Source organism: Castanea sativa, chromosome 1 (assembly GCF_040712315.1).
Source record: "Castanea sativa cultivar Marrone di Chiusa Pesio chromosome 1, ASM4071231v1".
In the NCBI taxonomy this organism is placed as follows: domain Eukaryota; kingdom Viridiplantae; phylum Streptophyta; class Magnoliopsida; order Fagales; family Fagaceae; genus Castanea; species Castanea sativa.
Window position 1 is genome coordinate 84,968,330 of NC_134013.1, and position 19,160 is coordinate 84,987,489.

A 19,160-nucleotide genomic window follows, 5' to 3' on the forward strand; every position below is an offset into this window, starting at 1 on the left:
CCGACAATAATAACAACAACAACATGCTTTATACTTTATAAAGCCGTGGTGAGAGAGACTGTGTTGTTTCAATTGAGCTTGATACCTTTGACACTCTTCTCTTGAGCAAAATCTTCTGTGACAGAGAAAACTAAGAGATGGGTAGGGAAGAGAAGAAAGGTAGTCTTCAACCATTACTAATTCCAATAGCTGAAGAAGATGGTGTAAAGTCTTGTAGAAAGGAATTCCACATAGATGAGATTGTGGGGGAGGTGAAGAAGCAGCTGTGTTTAGTAGGGCCATTAGTTTCAGTTAATCTGCTGGTAAATAGTTTACAGGTGATTTCAGTTATGTATGTGGGTCATCTTGGAGAGCTAGCACTTTCTGGTGCTTCCATGGCCACTTCCTTTGCTTCAGTCACTGGTTTCAGCTTGTTGGTACGTATCAAATATCATCTCAGTACTCTTTTATCTTTTTAAGTCTTGAGTTATGAAATTTTAGCTAGTTTGGCAGATTCAGCTTTTAAGCCTTTTTTTTTTTTTTTTTTGAGTTGAGAAATGTTTGAACTTTTGAGTTGTGAAGACCATTATATGTTTTGCCAATCCATCTCACTGTTACATACAACAAACAATGACACAGAGCTTAGTCCCAAATTTATTGGAAAAAAAAAAGCACAAAACAAAAGGGGCGTTCCGAGAATCGAACTCGGGACCTCTTGCACCCAAAGCAAGAATCATACCACTAGACCAAACGCCCTCAGACATACACAACGTTACTTCGATAAGTAAAGAACGTCTGTTTTGGAATTGGTCAATCCAAATCTTATATATATATATATATATTTTTTTTGCTAAACAATCCAAATCTTATATGAAACAAGAAAGATGTGTAACATGTATCAGTTAAACTAGTTCGTTCCATCTTTTAATTATTATTATTTTTTTTTTGCCGCACATCAATCACTCACCACCAGCTGTTCTACCCTTGGGTTTGAGACAATGAGATTTAACTTCAGCCATTTACTCTAGCTCTTCAAGTTCTAAGCTAATTTCATTATTGAAAAAGGGTAGAGCTTGACACAACTTTATTAATTAAATATCTAAGATACCAGATTCTTTCAAATCTTGTTGTAAGGATATAATTTCCTTTTTTGCTTGATCTATACTTGTTAGATATATGTGTCTTTAGTATTGGCAAACTGTTTCGAATTATAACCATCACTCAAGTCAAATTGTAAGTCTTGTAGTGTCTAAGTGATATACTTGAAGATTAAGACAAAGATTCACGAACAACTCAAGGAAACTGTAATTTCTGGTAGCTCAATAACATGTTAGAAATCAAGCACTGCCTCTCTCTCTTTCTCTAGAAAATTCTCTTGAATTCCGGAAATTTCTCTATGATGCTCTTTCCGGATTTCTCTATGAGATATCTCTAAAGACTTCTACATAGAAGTAAAACTCAACCACAAATTGTTACAATAGTCTAGAGGCTGTTATGGGCTAGATATTAAAATAATAATAAAATAAAACCTAGAACTACTAGAACTCTATTGTGGCAGAAATTAGATGAAGCTAGAAGCTTCAATGTCGGTTACTTAACCGACCTCATGCTTGTATAAATAGGAACCTTTTGGTTCCCACTTGTGATATGAGCTGTGAGAGACTTGTCAAGCAGAGTGTGAGACTAGTGAGACGTGTGGAATAAGATGAAGTAGTGTGTGACGTGAAGTGCAGCCGGTGAAGGGAAGAAAGTAAAGTCAAGGGTTAGTCGGTAGGTGTCTAGGGGTAAGGTGTAAGGTGATAAGTGCGTGTTAGTGTATTTGAGGATAGTGTGTGTGCCGTGTGTGTATTGATGCATATTAGTGCTGGTAAAAAGTTAAGTTTTAAATAAAAGCTTTTTGTTCAGTTTTTTGTTCAACAATTTAGTGTCAGACTTTCCTCTAACTCAACATAACACTCAACTGATTGAGCTCACTTAATTGTTAACTGCAAGCTCGATAGTAGTTGACTGATTGAGCCTCAGGGATATAGAATTCTTGATTCAAGCCCATGATGTAAATGAACAGTTAATTCTATCAAAAACAAGTTTTTAGGGAGAAAGTGTTGCGTTGATATACACCTAAGCTTCTATGAAAAGCATGTCTCTCCCTCGCCATCAAAGCCGAAGAATTGTTGATCAACTTTGAAGTTGCTGCAACATCTACATAGACATCATGCTGTGGGAATCTTAAATTTGATACTTGAGGCTATGGACTAGATTGTTCGTATGAAGAGATCCATAGTGAAAGAGTTTAACTGAGTTGAAGCTGCGTGGGGTCACGACAGTAAGCTCTACTGATGGTAGCAAACTAGAGTAGGATCAATTATGTTTGTACAACTTCAATTTCACTGGTGGATTGTTTCGTTGAGGATTAGCATTAAACCTTTGGAGGGTTTTTTCCGTCAAGGTTTCCTTTGTAACCATATTGATGTGTAGTTTACTTTTCCACATTTAATTTTAGCAATATTGTGTTTGTGAATTATTAACCAAATCTGAATCTGAAAAGCATAATTGGTTAACTAATTGGTTTGGCTTTATTTAAAATCTACCAATCGGAGTCTAATTTGGTTAGTATGATTATATTAGTTTGCGTTTGGTTGGACAGATTGGAATGGGAAGCGCATTAGACACATTCTGTGGTCAGTCCTATGGTGCAAAACAGTATAGAATGCTTGGTATACACATGCAGAGAGCCATGATTGTTCTTCTATTGGCCTGCATTCCCCTAGCACTTATATGGGCTAATACCGGCCAAATTCTTGTATTCTTGGGACAAGATCCAGAAATTTCTGCTGAAGCTGGACTTTATGCTCGCTTCCTAATACCCTGCATTTTTGGTTATGCACTCCTTCAATGTCATATCAGATTCTTACAAGCCCAAAATAACGTACTTCCTATGATGGTTAGCACAGCGATTACAACATTATCGCACTTACTCATTTGTTGGATTCTTGTATTTAAGTCCGGCCTTGGAAATAAAGGTGCTGCTTTGGCGAATGGCATATCTTATTGGATGAATGCATTGTTATTGATGGCTTATGTTCGAATATCTCCTTCATGTAAGAGCACATGGACTGGATTTTCAAAGGAGGCCTTTCATGGGATTACCGAATTTCTAAAACTATCAATTCCCTCAGCTATAATGCTCAGGTAAGTTTCTGATTATAACTCTTAAGTCTCTTACAGTACTTATTTATAAGCTCACCTTCCCAATATTACATTTTGTGGAACAGCTTGGAAATCTGGTCTTTTGAAATGATGGTTCTTCTATCTGGTCTTCTCCCTAATCCAAAGCTTGAAACATCAGTGCTGTCAATCAGGTTTGTACTTAAACTGGTTCTAAGAACATTGCATGCTAATAAAAAATGTTTCCAAACATATTTTCACAATTTACTAACCAGCTGTAGTGTTTTTCAGCCTTAACACATGTTCAATGATTTATATGATACCCCTGGGGCTGAGTAGTACAACAAGGTCAATCTGAGCTCAATTAGAATGCTGCATTACCTCAATCTGCATCTTTCTGTACCAATATATCTTCTTTTTTTTTTTTTCTTTTTTTCAGCATAAGAGTTTCAAATGAGCTTGGCTCAGGGAGACCCCAAGCAGCTCGCCTAGCAGTTCGTGTTGCTCTATCCTTGGTTGCTACAGAGGGCATTCTAGTAGGAACAGCCCTGATATTGGGTCGTAATTTTTGGGGTTACTGTTACAGCCAGGTAGAAGAAGTTGTAAGATATGTGGGAGAAATCTTACTTTTGGTTGCAATATCCCACTTTTTCGATGGTCTTCAATCTGTGCTTTCAGGTCTGCATTAACCTTTTATTTCTATGCTTTGCAATCACTCCAAACATTTAAATGAATTTCATGCATTCGTTGGTGCTACATTTTTTTTTTTTTTTTTTTTGCTGAATATTTGTGCAACACCTTGGGATTAACACATTTATAACTAGATAGAATTTGTACATTTGCATCCAAATACTAAATATAGGCTCCCATACTAAGGTACTAAAAGTAGATCCACCAATGCATAGTCATAGCTGAAGTACCGGGTATATAGCTAAATACAAGACATCCATTGAAAATTTGAAATAGTTTTTTCAAATGTATTCTCTTGCTCTAAAATCCTATTTCTGTTTACACAGTCATACGGGTAAGCTGACACTTAGACCATCATTAGGAGAAAATTAATGTTATCGCGACTGATTTTGCCTCTAGTTATGATTTGATTGAAAATTTCAGGCGCTGCTAGAGGATGTGGATGGCAAAAGATTGGGGCCTTTGTTAATCTAGGAGCTTATTATCTTGCGGGAATTCCCGTAGCTATATTGTTAGCTTTTGTCTTCCATATTGGTGGAAAGGTGACTTCATATCTTTCCATTTCTTTGCCTCTTCCTATATTCAGTTAATCTTTAAACGTTCCTTCGCTGACAAAAAAAGGGTGAAACATTAAGCGATGAATGTGTATTTTGAATCTAATCCACAGGGACTCTGGATGGGAATCATAGTGGCATTGATCGTGCAAGCATTAGGTCTTGGGATAATTACCCTATGCACCAACTGGGAGAATGAAGTAATTGTACTTTGACATAAAAAGTTACTTATATCATCATCCGTCAATTTCATCTGATGGTTCATTTTCTTTGTTTTATAGGTGAAGAAAGCTGCTGAGAGAGTAAAAAATAGTTCTGGAGATGCATTACCATAAACTCTCACCAAAAACAATAGAAAATGGCTGCAGACACAAATTATAAGATAATAAAGGAGTTCCATATACTGGAAAACTTTCAAATTCCAGTATTTGGAAGAACATTATGCCAAGTAAGAAACTTCAAGCAAACGTACACAAGACTGATGTGGCTTTGTTATGTCCATTTTTTTAACTCTATCTGAAGAAATTTATGCCAATTTAGTAATATAGAGTGCCACGCTTTAACAAAGCATAAACCTTAAATAGCTGAACAACCTCAAATCAAAAGTACTTGCAAGAAGCAAGAGGAGGAATTTATTCACTCCATTCTTTCTCATCAACTGTTCCAAGTAGTTTGTTGTGTTAGGCCCTTAAAATTGTGAAATTTTGTACTGAAATGGTATTTTAAATTGAAACATGATGAAATGTATTGTGATGAAGTTGATTGTTGCAACAATGGTTGTGGGGAGACTGCACGGCATGATCTGGTAACAGGTGATTGGTCATAATTATGTAGCGGGACGGAGGTAGAACACATGTTAATGGAGAGAAGGGGTTGTTTCATGCATAGGGATGATATGGATGAATTGGTTAGGTTGCTGAGAAGAATTATATAATAATCCAATGGCTTGCATCAATCAAAGATTAAAAAGTTTATTTTTGAAACAAAATGTCACCCAAATCGCATTTGACTAATGAAGAGACTATAATTAAAGGATCTAATGAACTAGTCTGGCCATTAACATGTGGAGTTGTTACCACTACTCACTCCTATAGGACCTTAGTGGGACAAGCAGCCATATTGCGGAGATTGGTAATGTGTCAGGAATAGCATCTTTATCCTTTTGTAGGTATTGAAAATGTATTAGTTAAGACTTACGAATCTTGTGAGTATGTGTCATGTTCATAGTCTAACAAAAATTAGAGAATATAAAAGAAAGTGATATCATTAATTCTTTAAAAAAAAATTCGCATACATGAAAATAATAACAAATGAGATAGCATCAATATATCCAAATAATTTTAAGATATCAACTTGGAGTGAATGACTTGTTTTGAGAACCATCATTAAATAAATTATACTTTATCAAATAGGTATATAGCTATTGTAATAAAATTTTAGAAATCAACTATTTAGTTCTAACATAAATTTAGACACAAAATTGGATTATAATTTCAAATTCTAATTCAATTTTCTCTAAACTTTACCTATTAATATATATATATATATATATATATATATATATATATAGATGACTTATAAATTTGAATTTTTTTAAGTTATATGATGATGCTTTTTATAGTTTATTATATTAAACTCCTCGTTTTCTACATTTAATTAATTAATTTGGCGCAAAATTTTAAAAATTTAGATTAGATGGGACACATTACACAAAATTAAACACTAATTTAAATTTAATTTTTACACTAAATTAACTCGCTTGGCACAAAATTCTAAAATTTAGATTAGATGAGACACATGACGCAAAATTAGACTCTAATTGAATTCCAATTTAAAATTTAATTAGATTTTTTCTCAGTTTTACCTATTATTATTATTATTATTATTATTATATAGATTTTTTTCTTACAATGTGAGTTTGCTTTTACTAGAGTTTATAAAAACTAATGTAAAGGTGACATTAGTCAAGAGTTAACTTTGTATTACAACTTGCTACGTGATGAGTTGTGGCACAAAATTGTGCCACATTTGGTGTCCTTAGCATTACTCACCTATATATGAAGTCATATTCACATATCCAATTTATTTTTTCATTTTTCATTTTTAAAAATAATTCTAGTATTTTTTTTATCATATCTAGACAAAAAGAAAAAAAAAAACTAGCTCTATATGTATCTAGACAGACTGACAGACTATATACAGGGAACATTCTTAACAACAAGTCAACAACCCATTCTCAAAAAAAAAAAAAAAAATTTACACTCCTCCGGTCCAAACAATGAAGAGGGAAAGTAAAGTGAAGGCTCTGGAAAAGGTTTATAGAATGGGTGCGTTGGCAAGAAGATTACTTTATATATTTTGTAGTCTTGAAATTGCAAAACACTCTTTCCTAAGCCTCCCAGTCCTCAAATTTCCCTGACCTTCTCTCTGGCCAAAATTGGAAATTAATTCTGTTTACCAAACAATAGAATTAGTAGTACTATTACAAAATTATATTTTTTACTAACATCCCTAGTCTCAAAGACTCGATTTTGGCTTATAAATCGAGTTTTTGAAACTCAATTTCCATGGTCTGATTACGTTTGATGTGGTGTCCACCTGAAAATCGAGTCTTTAAGACTCGATTTATAAACCAAAAAAATTTTAAGTCTAAAGTCTCTCATGTACAAGCCATTCCCAACAATAATAAAAAACAAATTTAAGAAATCCCAGAAACACAACAATCCCAACACAATGAAACACATTCGCTATTTATTCAACAATGAAACAATTTTTCTGGGTTTTTCTTATTTTACTAAAAACTGAACTTGAAAACCTAAATCAGATCAGAGAGAGAAAGAATTTGAGGAGAGAGAGCTCACCTCACCTCGTCGGGTTGATGCTTGGGTCGCGCAGCCTGGGTCGCGCGGTGGTGGCGTGGTCTGGTTGGATTGGGCGGCTGTAGGTTCTTTGGTTTCTGGTCTGATGAGAAGGTTGGGTGGGGTGAATGGTTTGTAGTGTAAGGAGGCTGAATATGTAGGTGGGCTTATAAATCGAGTCTTAGAGACTCGATTTCCAGGTGGTCAACACGTGAAATATGATTAGACCATGGAAATCGAGTATTTGAGACTCAATTTATAGGCCCAAAATTGAGTCTTTTAAACTTGAGATGTTAGTAAAAATATAGTTTAAAAACAATGCTTACTAATTTTATTGTTTGGAAATTAATGTTAATTTCCAATTTTGGCCCTTCTCTCTGTCCATTAACACTCTCATATATACATATATAGATAAATAGCCACAAACTTTTATAGATCCAAAGGTTAATTTTTCACACATTGTCCTCTAATGTGGAAGATTTTCCCCCAACTTCGAAAGAACCATGAAAAGGGATCCCCAACTGCTGCTGATAACTTCAAGGCTGAGCCTACTTTAGACTCCAATCAGGTTCTAACAATTGCTGTATTTCATTTCTGGTTCATTAATTAAAAAGTTTTTGTTAGAAATTTTGGTTTGATCTATTGTGTTTTTTTCTATTATAATAAATGGTTAATAAAGAAGTGCATATCAAATAACTGCATTAATGTCTTTTAGTTTTGCTTCTTATTACATTAAATGACTCCATTGGTTTCCTTTTTTGACATGCCAAATTGCCAATAGCTTTACATTTTAAGTAGTTTATCTACTTATTGACATAGAAATGCCCCTTCACTCAACAAAAGAGAAGAAAGGAGCAAGACCTATACACTTTAACTTTGTGATTCTTATTCTTTTGAAGGTAAATCATCTTTCTCTATGTTTCTTTGTTGTGTAGTTGTGGGGGGTAAAAACTATTGAATAAATAATTGTGCTTTGGGCCTAATCGGTTGGTACTAGTTTATTTTTATCAGGGGCCTCTAAGTCCACAAGTCAACTTATACTTCAGAGGTCCGAGGAGTTGTTCGAGGAGGAATGTCTCCTTGGACGGGCTCAGCAATGACCTTGGGACTTGCTAAAGGGATTAGAGGCAAGCTTCTGGAAAAACTGATGGGTAAAAGGGCGATCCAAACACCCTTTAGAAGCAAAAACGTGTGAGAAATATCTGAGGAAAAAGCTGTTACCACCACATTAAAGACCCTGCATCTACTTCCCTAGTCGCATTAATGGGGAAATGACCTCTGAATAGTACAGTTCAACCTTCTTGCTATTGTTTAAAGACTTCAAGAATGTGGTGGATAGGACAAGTATCTAAGGGGAAAATTTGTACGACACGTGGATGAGTCAGTAAAGAGGAAGTATATAAGGAAACGAGAGAAAAAAGAGAAGGGGATCTGCACTTTCTGCTAAAGAAAAATAGGAACTAAGAATTGTAAACTTTGGCATAGAAAGAGAGTATCTATACAATTCGTCCTCGACTTACGTCTGAGGAGGTCTCTTTGCCATATTCATGTATCATTTGCACAGTTTATGGCATTCTAGCCTGTTAATCAAACTTCCAATATCTCAAACCTAGATTTCAAACTCACTCTCTACAAATTTTATTGTATAAGGCTCATTGGGCCTGAGCCCAACACTTGTCTTTGGGTCCGGGTACAATTGTGCGCTTATAGTAGTCAGATAGACATATATTTTTTGTTTTGTTTCAATAATTTTTAGGCTCTGAATATTCCAATTCTTTAATTTCTTTTTGGCTAAAAGACTTAACATTTGAATTTTTGTGTTCATTTTTTGCTATAACTAAATTTGTCAACTATATAGCCATGGATTAGCCCCATCTTTCTCTTATATTTCTCTGTTGTGTGATCAAATATTTTCGTTTTGCTTTAATAATTTTAGCTTTGAATCTTATGCTGATACATTATATATTTATGCAAAATTTTTCTGTGCATTGCATGGGTTAGCGACTAGTAAGCTACCATATTTCAGCAAAAAAATATTACGCTACCATATCACATTAACCTAATAAAGTAATATTATAAGTCTTTATGCTTTTTCCTTCCAATTTTTGGCCATTGGAAATAAATACAATTCCATTTAAGTTTTAACCTTCCTTTCTGGACAAAAACTCAGCATGTTTGAAAAACCCATCCATTACCTCGGATTTGGAAGCACAAAACTCAACCAAGCATCTTTGTAAAAGCATATTCCAATTCCAAACTCCATCAATGAAAAGAAAAATTGAGGAGAGAGAAAGAGAGAGTCCAAGTCTGAATTAATTTATGTTTCGCATTTGAGTGAGAGAGAAAGCCAAAGAAAATTAAAATTAAAATTAAAAAGTACCGAAATTGACAACAAGAAGCTTTTATCTCATACCCTTTGCCAAAGAAAAGTGGTGAATTTTTTATTTTATTTTTTATAATCCAATAGTTATAATATTGGTTTGGAAAAAAAATCAAGCAAGACCATATGTAGAGGTCAAAGTGTGATATAAAGTTTGATAATAAATTCTTGTAAATATAAAGTGGGACTTTTTACACACTAATACTTTCCATATGTAGAGTTCAATGTGTGATATAAAGTTGGATAATAAATTCTTGCAAATGTAAAGTGGGACTTTACAGTTTAGACACTAATAATTTCCATATGTAGAGGACTTTACAAAATTCTTTCCTTATTTTTCTTGTTGTTCTATTAATGAATCCATTATTGAAATGTGATCAAATTTTCATATTATGGTTGAGTGAACTTGACTTGTTGAGATTGTTGCTTGTATGGAGTACTTTTGTAAAACTATTTCCTTTCTTAGTACATTCTATTATCTATTTAGATGACTATATTGTGAAACTCTCTTTGTGACTGTATACATCTCTTTGATTTGATTCTTTGCTATAAAATAATTTTGATGACTGCCCATAGTAGCAATAGGTGGACCATAATTTGAATTATTTAACAGTGTGAAAGTTGGGTGTGTTGCTGAGATGGATGTTTGTGGTTGTAGTTGAAGCCTTGATGGTTTATGATGATTATTACTTTCCACTAACCCACTCATGGGGTAATATATAGGTTGGGAGTGTTGCTAAATTGGATGTTATGGTTGTAGTCAATGTAAATATAACCCTACTCATAGGGGTCAGACCTATGGGACAATACATAAAATATGACATCTTCTATATGTATATATTGCAAATATGTGACATGCATCTATTGTATATATTATTTAATATTTATACATCTCCAACAATCAATTTTATTGTCAGGACATGATCACTAAATCTTCAAGTGGACTATCTTTGTGATTTGAAATGTATGATAACTCTTAAAGAATTATCTATATGTATTAATAGTTTAAACTTTATTTTAAGAGTTATTTTTGTCATGAGTATTATTGTTTATGTTTTATCTCAGGATTCCAAATTATTTTGTTATTTGGAGCTTAATGAATTATTATATGTTTGGATTTATGAGTAAATTTTTGAAATTATGAAACTTCAAATTGTAGTTCAATTATAGACATTTTGACTTGAGGTTGGATTTCTATATTTAAAATTCTAGGGCGTGATGTCCATGGTTTTAGAATTTGGTATGGTCAAACAACCGTTTTTGTTCATGGTTCTCAATTTTGGGGGTTTTTGGTGGATCAAATTTGGTGTTGGTTCCCAGTTCAACTAGCCGGTTTGGTCTGGTTTTTAAAACTATGGTGATGTCTACAATGGAGAGCTCCTAAGCCTCCACATAAGTAAATTTGAATAACATAATGGTCCATGTTTGAAAAAAAAAAAAAGAAAAAAAAAAGAGTTGGGTACTTTTGTTGGATTCAAAATTTTGGGTTGTTACATCTACAATGGAGAGTGGCTAAGCCTCTACATAAGTAAATTTGAATAGTATAATGGTCCATGTTTGGGGGTAAAAAAAAAAGTTTGGTACTTTTGTTGAGGAGAGGCTTAGGTCTAGTGCTTCTTGTGCACGAGACCCGATGAGATGCTACCACATGACAATTTTTGGACACATGACAATATCCTATCGTGTTCAATGCATAGAACACTAGACCCAAGCTGAATCCCTTTTGTTGGCCGTCTCAACAAAACTATAAATTATTAATAAGAAGTTAAAGCCATAAGTATGAAAAGATTCTCTTTATATATATATATATATATATATATATATATATATATATATATTATCCTTTATAGTAATTTGCACCTCAAACAACAATTTTTATAAGCTTTACCAAACACTTAGCTTTTTCAAAAACACTTTTTGACAAATTTTGCCAAATGCGCTGCTTAATAAAAAAAAAAAAATTCAATTTCATCCTTTTAAAACTAAAACTTAAAAAAAAAAAAAAAAAAGACTGTAAATGGTTGTTTGATATGAGCTATGGTTTACGATTTTAATGTTTTCGGATCTAGTTTTTTTTTTTGGGGGGGGGGGGGGGTTTGGTTGTGACATTATTTTCTTTGTACGATGAATTGATTGTTTGATATGAGTTTGTGTTTATGATTTATGTTTCAAGTCTTGTTTCTTTTTGGGGTTTTTTATTTTGATTTTTGATTTTATTTGGTTTCTATTTGTTTTGAGTGATTGTTTGAAGGAAAATATTTAACCTCCTTCTACATAAAACACATTAAAACTACTTTGCAGCAATCTCTCTCTGATTATTTGCTTTCATTCTAAGTTGGGTACTTTTGTTGAGGAGAGGCTTAGGTCTAGTGCTTCTTGTGCACGAGACCCGATGAGATGCTACCACATGACAATTTTTGGACACATGACAACATCCTATCGCGTTCAATGCATAGAACACTAGACCCAAGTTGAATCCCTTTTGTTGGCCGTCTCAACAAAACTATAAATTATTAATAAGAAGGTAAAGCCATAAGTATGAAAAGATTCTCTTATATATATATATTATCCTTTATAGTAATTTGCACCTCAAACAACAATTTTTATAAGCTTTACCAAACACTTAGCTTTTTCAAAAACACTTTTTGACAAATTTTGCCGAATGCGCTGCTTTAAAAAAAAAAAAAAAATCAATTTCATCCTTTTAAAACTAAAACTTAAAAAAAAAAAAAAAAAAAAAAAAAAAACTGTAAATGGTTGTTTGATATGAGCTATGGTTTACGATTTTAATGTTTTCGGATCTAGTTTTTTTTGGGGGGGGGGGGGGTTTGGTTGTGACATTATTTACTTTGTACGATGAATTGATTGTTTGATATGAGTTTGTGTTTATGATTTATGTTTCAAGTCTTGTTTCTTTTTGGGGTTTTTGATTTTGATTTTTGATTTTATTTGGTTTCTTTTTGTTTTGAGTGATTGTTTGAAGGAAAATATTTAACCTCCTTCTACATAAAACACATTAAAACTACTTTGCAGCAATCTCTCTCTGATTATTTGCTTTCATTCTAAGTTGGGTACTTTTGTTGAGGAGAGGCTTAGGTCTAGTGCTTCTTGTGCACGAGACCCGATGAGATGCTACCACATGACAATTTTTGGACACATGACAACATCCTATCGCGTTCAATGCATAGAACACTAGACCCAAGTTGAATCCCTTTTGTTGGCCGTCTCAACAAAACTATAAATTATTAATAAGAAGGTAAAGCCATAAGTATGAAAAGATTCTCTTATATATATATATATATATATATATATATATATATATATATATATATTATCCTTCATAGTAATTTGCACCTCAAACTACAATTTTTATAAGCTTTACCAAACACTTAGCTTTTTCAAAAACACTTTTTGACAAATTTTGCCGAATGCGCTGCTTTAAAAAAAAAAAATCAATTTCATCCTTTTAAAACTAAAACTTAAAAAAAAAAAAAAAAAAAAACTGTAAATGGTTGTTTGATATGAGCTATGGTTTACGATTTTAATGTTTTCGGATCTAGTTTTTTTGGGGGGGGGGGGGGGGGTGGTTTGGTTGTGACATTATTTTCTTTGTACGATGAATTGATTGTTTGATATGAGTTTGTGTTTATGATTTATGTTTCAAGTCTTGTTTCTTTTTGGGGTTTTTGATTTTGATTTTTGATTTTATTTGGTTTCTATTTGTTTTGAGTGATTGTTTGAAGGAAAATATTTAACCTCCTTCTACATAAAACACATTAAAACTACTTTGCAGCAATCTCTCTCTGATTATTTGCTTTCATTCTACTTAGGACACATTAGGTACCATTTCCTCAGAGTCAGATGAAATGAACAAAAAAGAAACAATAGAAAAGTACAAGCGTGTGACATATCTTCGGAGGGATATGTCATCTCAAACATTACATACATTTCCACATACTTTTTCACCCATACGTATTTCAAAAAACTTCAAAAATCTCATCTCAAACTATTCTACCAAACACCCTATAGTGTCTGGGAGCTTCGGATAGATATGGCTCGCGGGAAACAAAGTGACCAAAGAACGCTTTGCCATGAAATGCATTAAGCGCGGTGAAAAGGTACATACCTTTTTTCCCCGTCCATAAATATATTTTTTTTAAAAACATATTTGATTTTGCCTCAATATATATATAGACACACACCCACACTTAAAACAAACCAAAAGTTTGGTCCTTTAGAGCTCAATGATATATAGCTCTTTGTATGTCTGTGCTTGGTGTACATACATGTGTTGGTTTGACAACTACTTTATTATGAATGGATCCATTGAATGTGGCCAATCCTAATTAGTCTGCTTAGTAGCCGAACCCAAAAATTTTGGGACTAATACCTAGATGATTTGTATGTGTATGTGTTTATATATCTTTTGATTGTTTTTTTTTTGGTTGAAGATTGAAGTATAAGGCTAGAGAAATCATAATCTAGAAATCACTTTGTCATCCCAACATAATTCAATTCATGGAGGTATGTGCTTGTGTTGCAAGTGCCAATTTTTCTATTATTGAATACACATATATGGGTTTTGTTTGAGTGTATATGGCTACATTTGAATTCTATTATTTAGGGAAGTGGTTGGTGAAGATATGGAACTGAAAGGGAGGTTCTTTGAAGGAGGGTTATAGAGGCAAAATATGGGTGTGAATGGTGGGGGGGGGGGGGGGGTGCTGTGATGGAGTGAGTCTTTGTAAATTCATGGCTTGGGGTGTAAATTTAGAATTTTCAAACTTGTGTGGAAATCCTAAAAGCAATTTCATTTAACTCGACTTCAACTAGATCATTGATTACTTAAATTCTGAATTTCAATTAAACATGGTGGTTGCAAGATTGGATAAATGCTCTTTTGAAACTTAAGTTGCTAAAGTGCTGATAGCCTCCAGGGCAAGGTTGTCAAAATCGGGATCCTATGTAGGATTGTTGAAGTTAGGTGAGATCGTAAATTGTAGGATTGAATCGTGAATCGTAAGATCCTACATATTTTTAGATTTAAAGCAAAAAACACATTGATAATGATTTTTTATGTTGAATAATCACGTAAATTATAAATTCATCCATAAAAAAACTAAGATTTGCATCAGATGATATAATTTGCATGTCATACATCGCTAAGTCTATATTAATGAAATAAATATATTTAAGTTTTGACCTAATGTATCTAAAAAGTTCAATAAATGTTTAATTAGCAACCAAATACCAAAATATTTATCAAAACATATGGAAAATATTTTCCAAGTTCTAAGTTCCAAGTTTGAAATCCAAAATAAGTTAGCAAATGGAAACTAGCTAACTACAATATGAAATCCAAAAGCAAGATGAACATTAAGGTGAAGTAAAGATTTAATTATTTCCATTCTAAAGTTCTTATAACCATCGCCCTAAATTCCTAATCATCAACCTCCATTTCATCATCTATGTAGACATTATATATTTGTATACTAAAATTGCAAAAGACATCAAAATACAATTTTACACTCAACTATTCAAGTTTTACCACTCAGTAACAATTAGAGAGCATGCTCAATAAAATCAATCAATCAATATACAAATATAAGCATAACTGATAAAATTATATATAAAAAAATATTTTAGTAATATTAGAACACAAATTAGTATATTGATCAAACAAATTTAACAACATTATAGCTTAAAAGGCAGCAAAACCAACATTAAATTCATCAAATGTTTCATTTTGATGAAACATTTGCTTAGGTTAACATCATTTTATAAAAATAAAATAAAAGGTCATATCATCACAACATGAAAAAATAAAAACCCTTAAAGCTTCATCAAAAGAAAAAATTTATCCCATGAAAGAAAAACCAAATTTTTTTGTTTTTGGTAGGATCGGTAGGATCCATGGGATCCTATCAATCCTACATACGATCCTACCATTTTTACGATTCTAGTGTGATTCTAATCGTTTTGGTGAGGTGGAATCGTAAAATCATGCGATTCTACGATCCAAATCACGATTTTGACAACCATGCTCCAGGGAGTTAATATAATGGACTTCATTGGATGAAGGGGGAATGAACTTGAAGGGTGTCAACATTAATGCCCATCTATAACTAAATCGAAACAAAATTCTACTATTTTACTTTTGTTGGGAAAATAACATAAGCAAGCCTGCAAAGCAATGGTTTCATGAATCTTAGATTTCCACAAGATCTTCCACACTTTCATTTGCACCTTTGACTGAATCTATGTTGTTAGGGCTGAGTCTAGTCAAATGTTATCGACTTTACTATGAACTCTCAACTTTTGTTGCCCACCCACGTTAACTTGTCTTAGCATGGGAGAATAGGGATGTATATATGTTTTTGATTGCTTCAATTGATGAATTGTTGAATATATCCTGGAGCTTCTGGTTATCCCAAGATTTTGATAATTGATTAATAAGACCATCTATAAACATAACAGGCATTTCTGTCTGATTTGGGTTGGGCTTTGGCTTAAACCCATCCACTTTATAGCTTGCCTGCAGTACTTTTGAACACAACTCTCTAGAGTTTCAATCTCTCAAATTTTGGCTCTACAGCAAAGAACTACATCATCAACATACAATAAATGGGAGATTAAAGGCCCCACTCGAGAATCTTTAGTACCTCTAATTCTCATACAATGCATTTCTCTATCTACAAATCGTGATATGGCTTCTAAATGTAAAACGAAGAGTTATGGTGATAAAGGATCCCCTTATTGTAAACCTCTTGGAGTGCTAAATTTGCCAAATATCCTGCCATTTAGAAGCAAAGAGAAGCACACTTGATGATGCAATGATAGCTCAAACCTACAAACTTTTCATTGAACCCTAATATTCTCAAAATTGCAACAGAAAGTAACACTCAATGCGGTCATAAGCCATGTGTAGTTCAGCTTTTCCCCACCATTTGCTGGTATTAAAAAGTGTGCAGCAATTCATGAGTTATCACTATGTATTCAACTATGCAGCGACCTGGTACAAAAGCTTATTGGCTTGGAGAAATGGAACTTTTAGACTCACAAACAAACTAGGAAGGTTTGGATTATTTTTTTTAGGAACTAACCTTCACGAAAACAATTTTGCATCATATTGATAAACTAGTTTCCCACAATTAACCAATAATGCTATTTAAAAAAAAATACTCAACATGCCAACGGAACGTTAGAGGATGTATTCAAACACCACTCTTTAGATCTCTTCATCTGAACGGATGCCGCACAAAATTTTAAATTTCTATTTGACTGGTACATGGCTGGATTAGCTCCTCAAGGTCTTGTGGAAAGCTTGAACAAGCAGAGCTAAATAAACCTTGAAAGTGATTCAAAAAATACTGCCCAAATTCCATTCTCTCCCATTGTCAGGCCCCATTATCATCTTTAATAGCTTCGATAAAATTCACTCTTCTTCTGATGATTGTGGAAATGTGAAATAATTCAGATCACCTTCAGCACAATTCACACCATTTCAGTTCTCAAATCAATTCTTACCTTAAGTTCCATTCCTCTTACCTTCCACATTCTATGCTAAAGGATCAGCACATTAGAGCTTTTAAATTTTATCCATGAGGTCTTTCACTTTGAATTAACAAAACCTAAAGCTTTTCTTGTTTCAATCACTGAACTCTTTCCTTGACACTTGAAATTTTCTCACTAATACTAAACTTAGGGATCTTGAAAAGACTTGAATCTCAAGCCTTTCACAACCATATGAGATATGCTAGCATGTGGGAATAACTGTCTCCACTTCTCATTTCATATGAACCTATACAATCTCTCCTTAATACAGCCTCTGCTCCACCGGTTGTTAGACTGTTTCCAGTAGGTGAAAGCACTTTGCTGATACAAGACATCCATCAAAATACTTTTTCCAAATGGATTCTCATCCTCTAAAATTTTATTTTGATGACATTGTCATACAGAATTCGAGGTTACCGCAACTGAATTTTCCTCTGGTTATGATTTGATTGAAATTTTCAGGCACTGCTAGAGGGTGTGGATGGCAAAATATTGGGGCCTTGGTTAATCTGGGAGCTTATTATTTTATAGGCATTCCCATAGCTATATTGTTGGCTTTTGTCTACCGTATTGGTGGAAAAGTGAATTCATATCCTTCCCTTTCTTTTCCTTTTTTTTGGTTACTCTTTTCATATTCTTTCACTGTCAAAAACAAGAAAGGAACATTAACCATATGAGTGTCTATCTTGAATCTAATCCACAGGGACTCTGGATGGGAATCATGGTGGCACTTTTCTTTCAAGCATTATCCCTTGGGAAAATAACTCTATGCACTGATTGTGAGAAAGAAGTAACGTAATTATACATTAAGCATATATATCATCATCTGTCAATTTCATCTCATTGTGACGGTTCATTTTTCTTTCTTTTGTAGGTGAACAAAACTTCTGAGAGAGTACATAACAGTCCTGGAGATGCAATATCATAAAGCTTCATCAAAAGCAAATAGAAATTGACTGTAGGTTTCATACTGAAAACCCTACAAATTTCAGTTTTTTGAAGAACACTTTGCCTAGTTTTATCCAAGCGAGCATACATACACATTGATATGGCTTCGTTATGCCCAGTTTTGTAGCTCTAGGTCAAGAAGTTTCTGCCAATATAGTGACATTGAGTGTCACACTTTTTTGCCAAGCATAAACCTTTTAAGTACCTGAACTACCTCAAAAGTAATACTTGCTAGGAGTAAGAGGAGGAATTTAGTTGCTCCCTTCTTTCCCACGTTTGGTGAACTTTTGTGCTGAAATTATACTTTTAAATGAAACAGAATGAAATATATTGTTATGAAGTCGATTGTTGCAGCAATGTTAGTGGAGGCAGTGCAGAGCAAAGTGCTGGTAAGTGGTGATAATCATGTGGCAGAGGTGGCAGTGGCACTTTTGACAATGGAGGAAAGGGTTGGTTCATGCGTAAAGAGGATAAGGATGAAATGGTTAAGTTGCTGAGAAGCATTAAAATGGGTTTCAATTGACTTAAATGATCCAATGGTTTGCATCAATCGTAGACTAAAAACTAAAAAGTTTATTTTTGAAACAAAATGTCACCCGAATTGCATTTGAGTATTAAAGAGACTGTAATTGAAGGGTCTATACTGAGTAGGAGTAAAAATGAACTACTCTGGTCATGCCAATGTAGAGTTGAGTTGTTACCACTACTCACACCCTTAGGCCTTTACTCTTTTTATTTAAAGGGTCATGCTAACGAATGCCCTTAGGACATTGGTTAACAATCTATTTTAGAAAAGTTTTAATATCACTTTTATGAGAAATGAAAAAAATTGTCAAAATATTAATTGCTTTATTTTATTTTTTCATAAAAATTTTATTTAAATAGATTATTAACCAATGCCCTTAGGGCATTCGTTAGAATTTTCCTTATTTAAAAAATAAAAAATAAGAGTCCTTCAGATTACAAGATTTAAGCCAAATGCTAGACTAAAGTTATGTGAATCTTAATCAATGAATTCAATCCAACTTCGCC

General features: G+C 33.4%; 1 protein-coding gene and 1 non-coding gene across 2 annotated transcripts; one reads left to right on the forward strand and one right to left on the reverse strand.

The window, feature by feature from the left end:
- Positions 1–2: 2 nt before the first annotated feature.
- Positions 3–5,159, forward strand: LOC142622695 (protein DETOXIFICATION 16-like). The gene is made up of 8 exons (XM_075796221.1): positions 3–416; positions 2,624–3,168; positions 3,252–3,338; positions 3,436–3,492; positions 3,584–3,822; positions 4,258–4,376; positions 4,502–4,588; positions 4,670–5,159. The coding sequence occupies exons 1-8, from the start codon at positions 138–140 to the stop codon at positions 4,721–4,723; spliced, it is 1,467 nt and encodes a 488-aa protein (XP_075652336.1). The 5' UTR covers positions 3–137; the 3' UTR covers positions 4,724–5,159.
- Positions 664–735, reverse strand: TRNAP-UGG (transfer RNA proline (anticodon UGG)). Its single transcript has one exon. It is a non-coding gene; the product is annotated as a tRNA-Pro (tRNA).
- Positions 5,160–19,160: the final 14,001 nt, after the last annotated feature.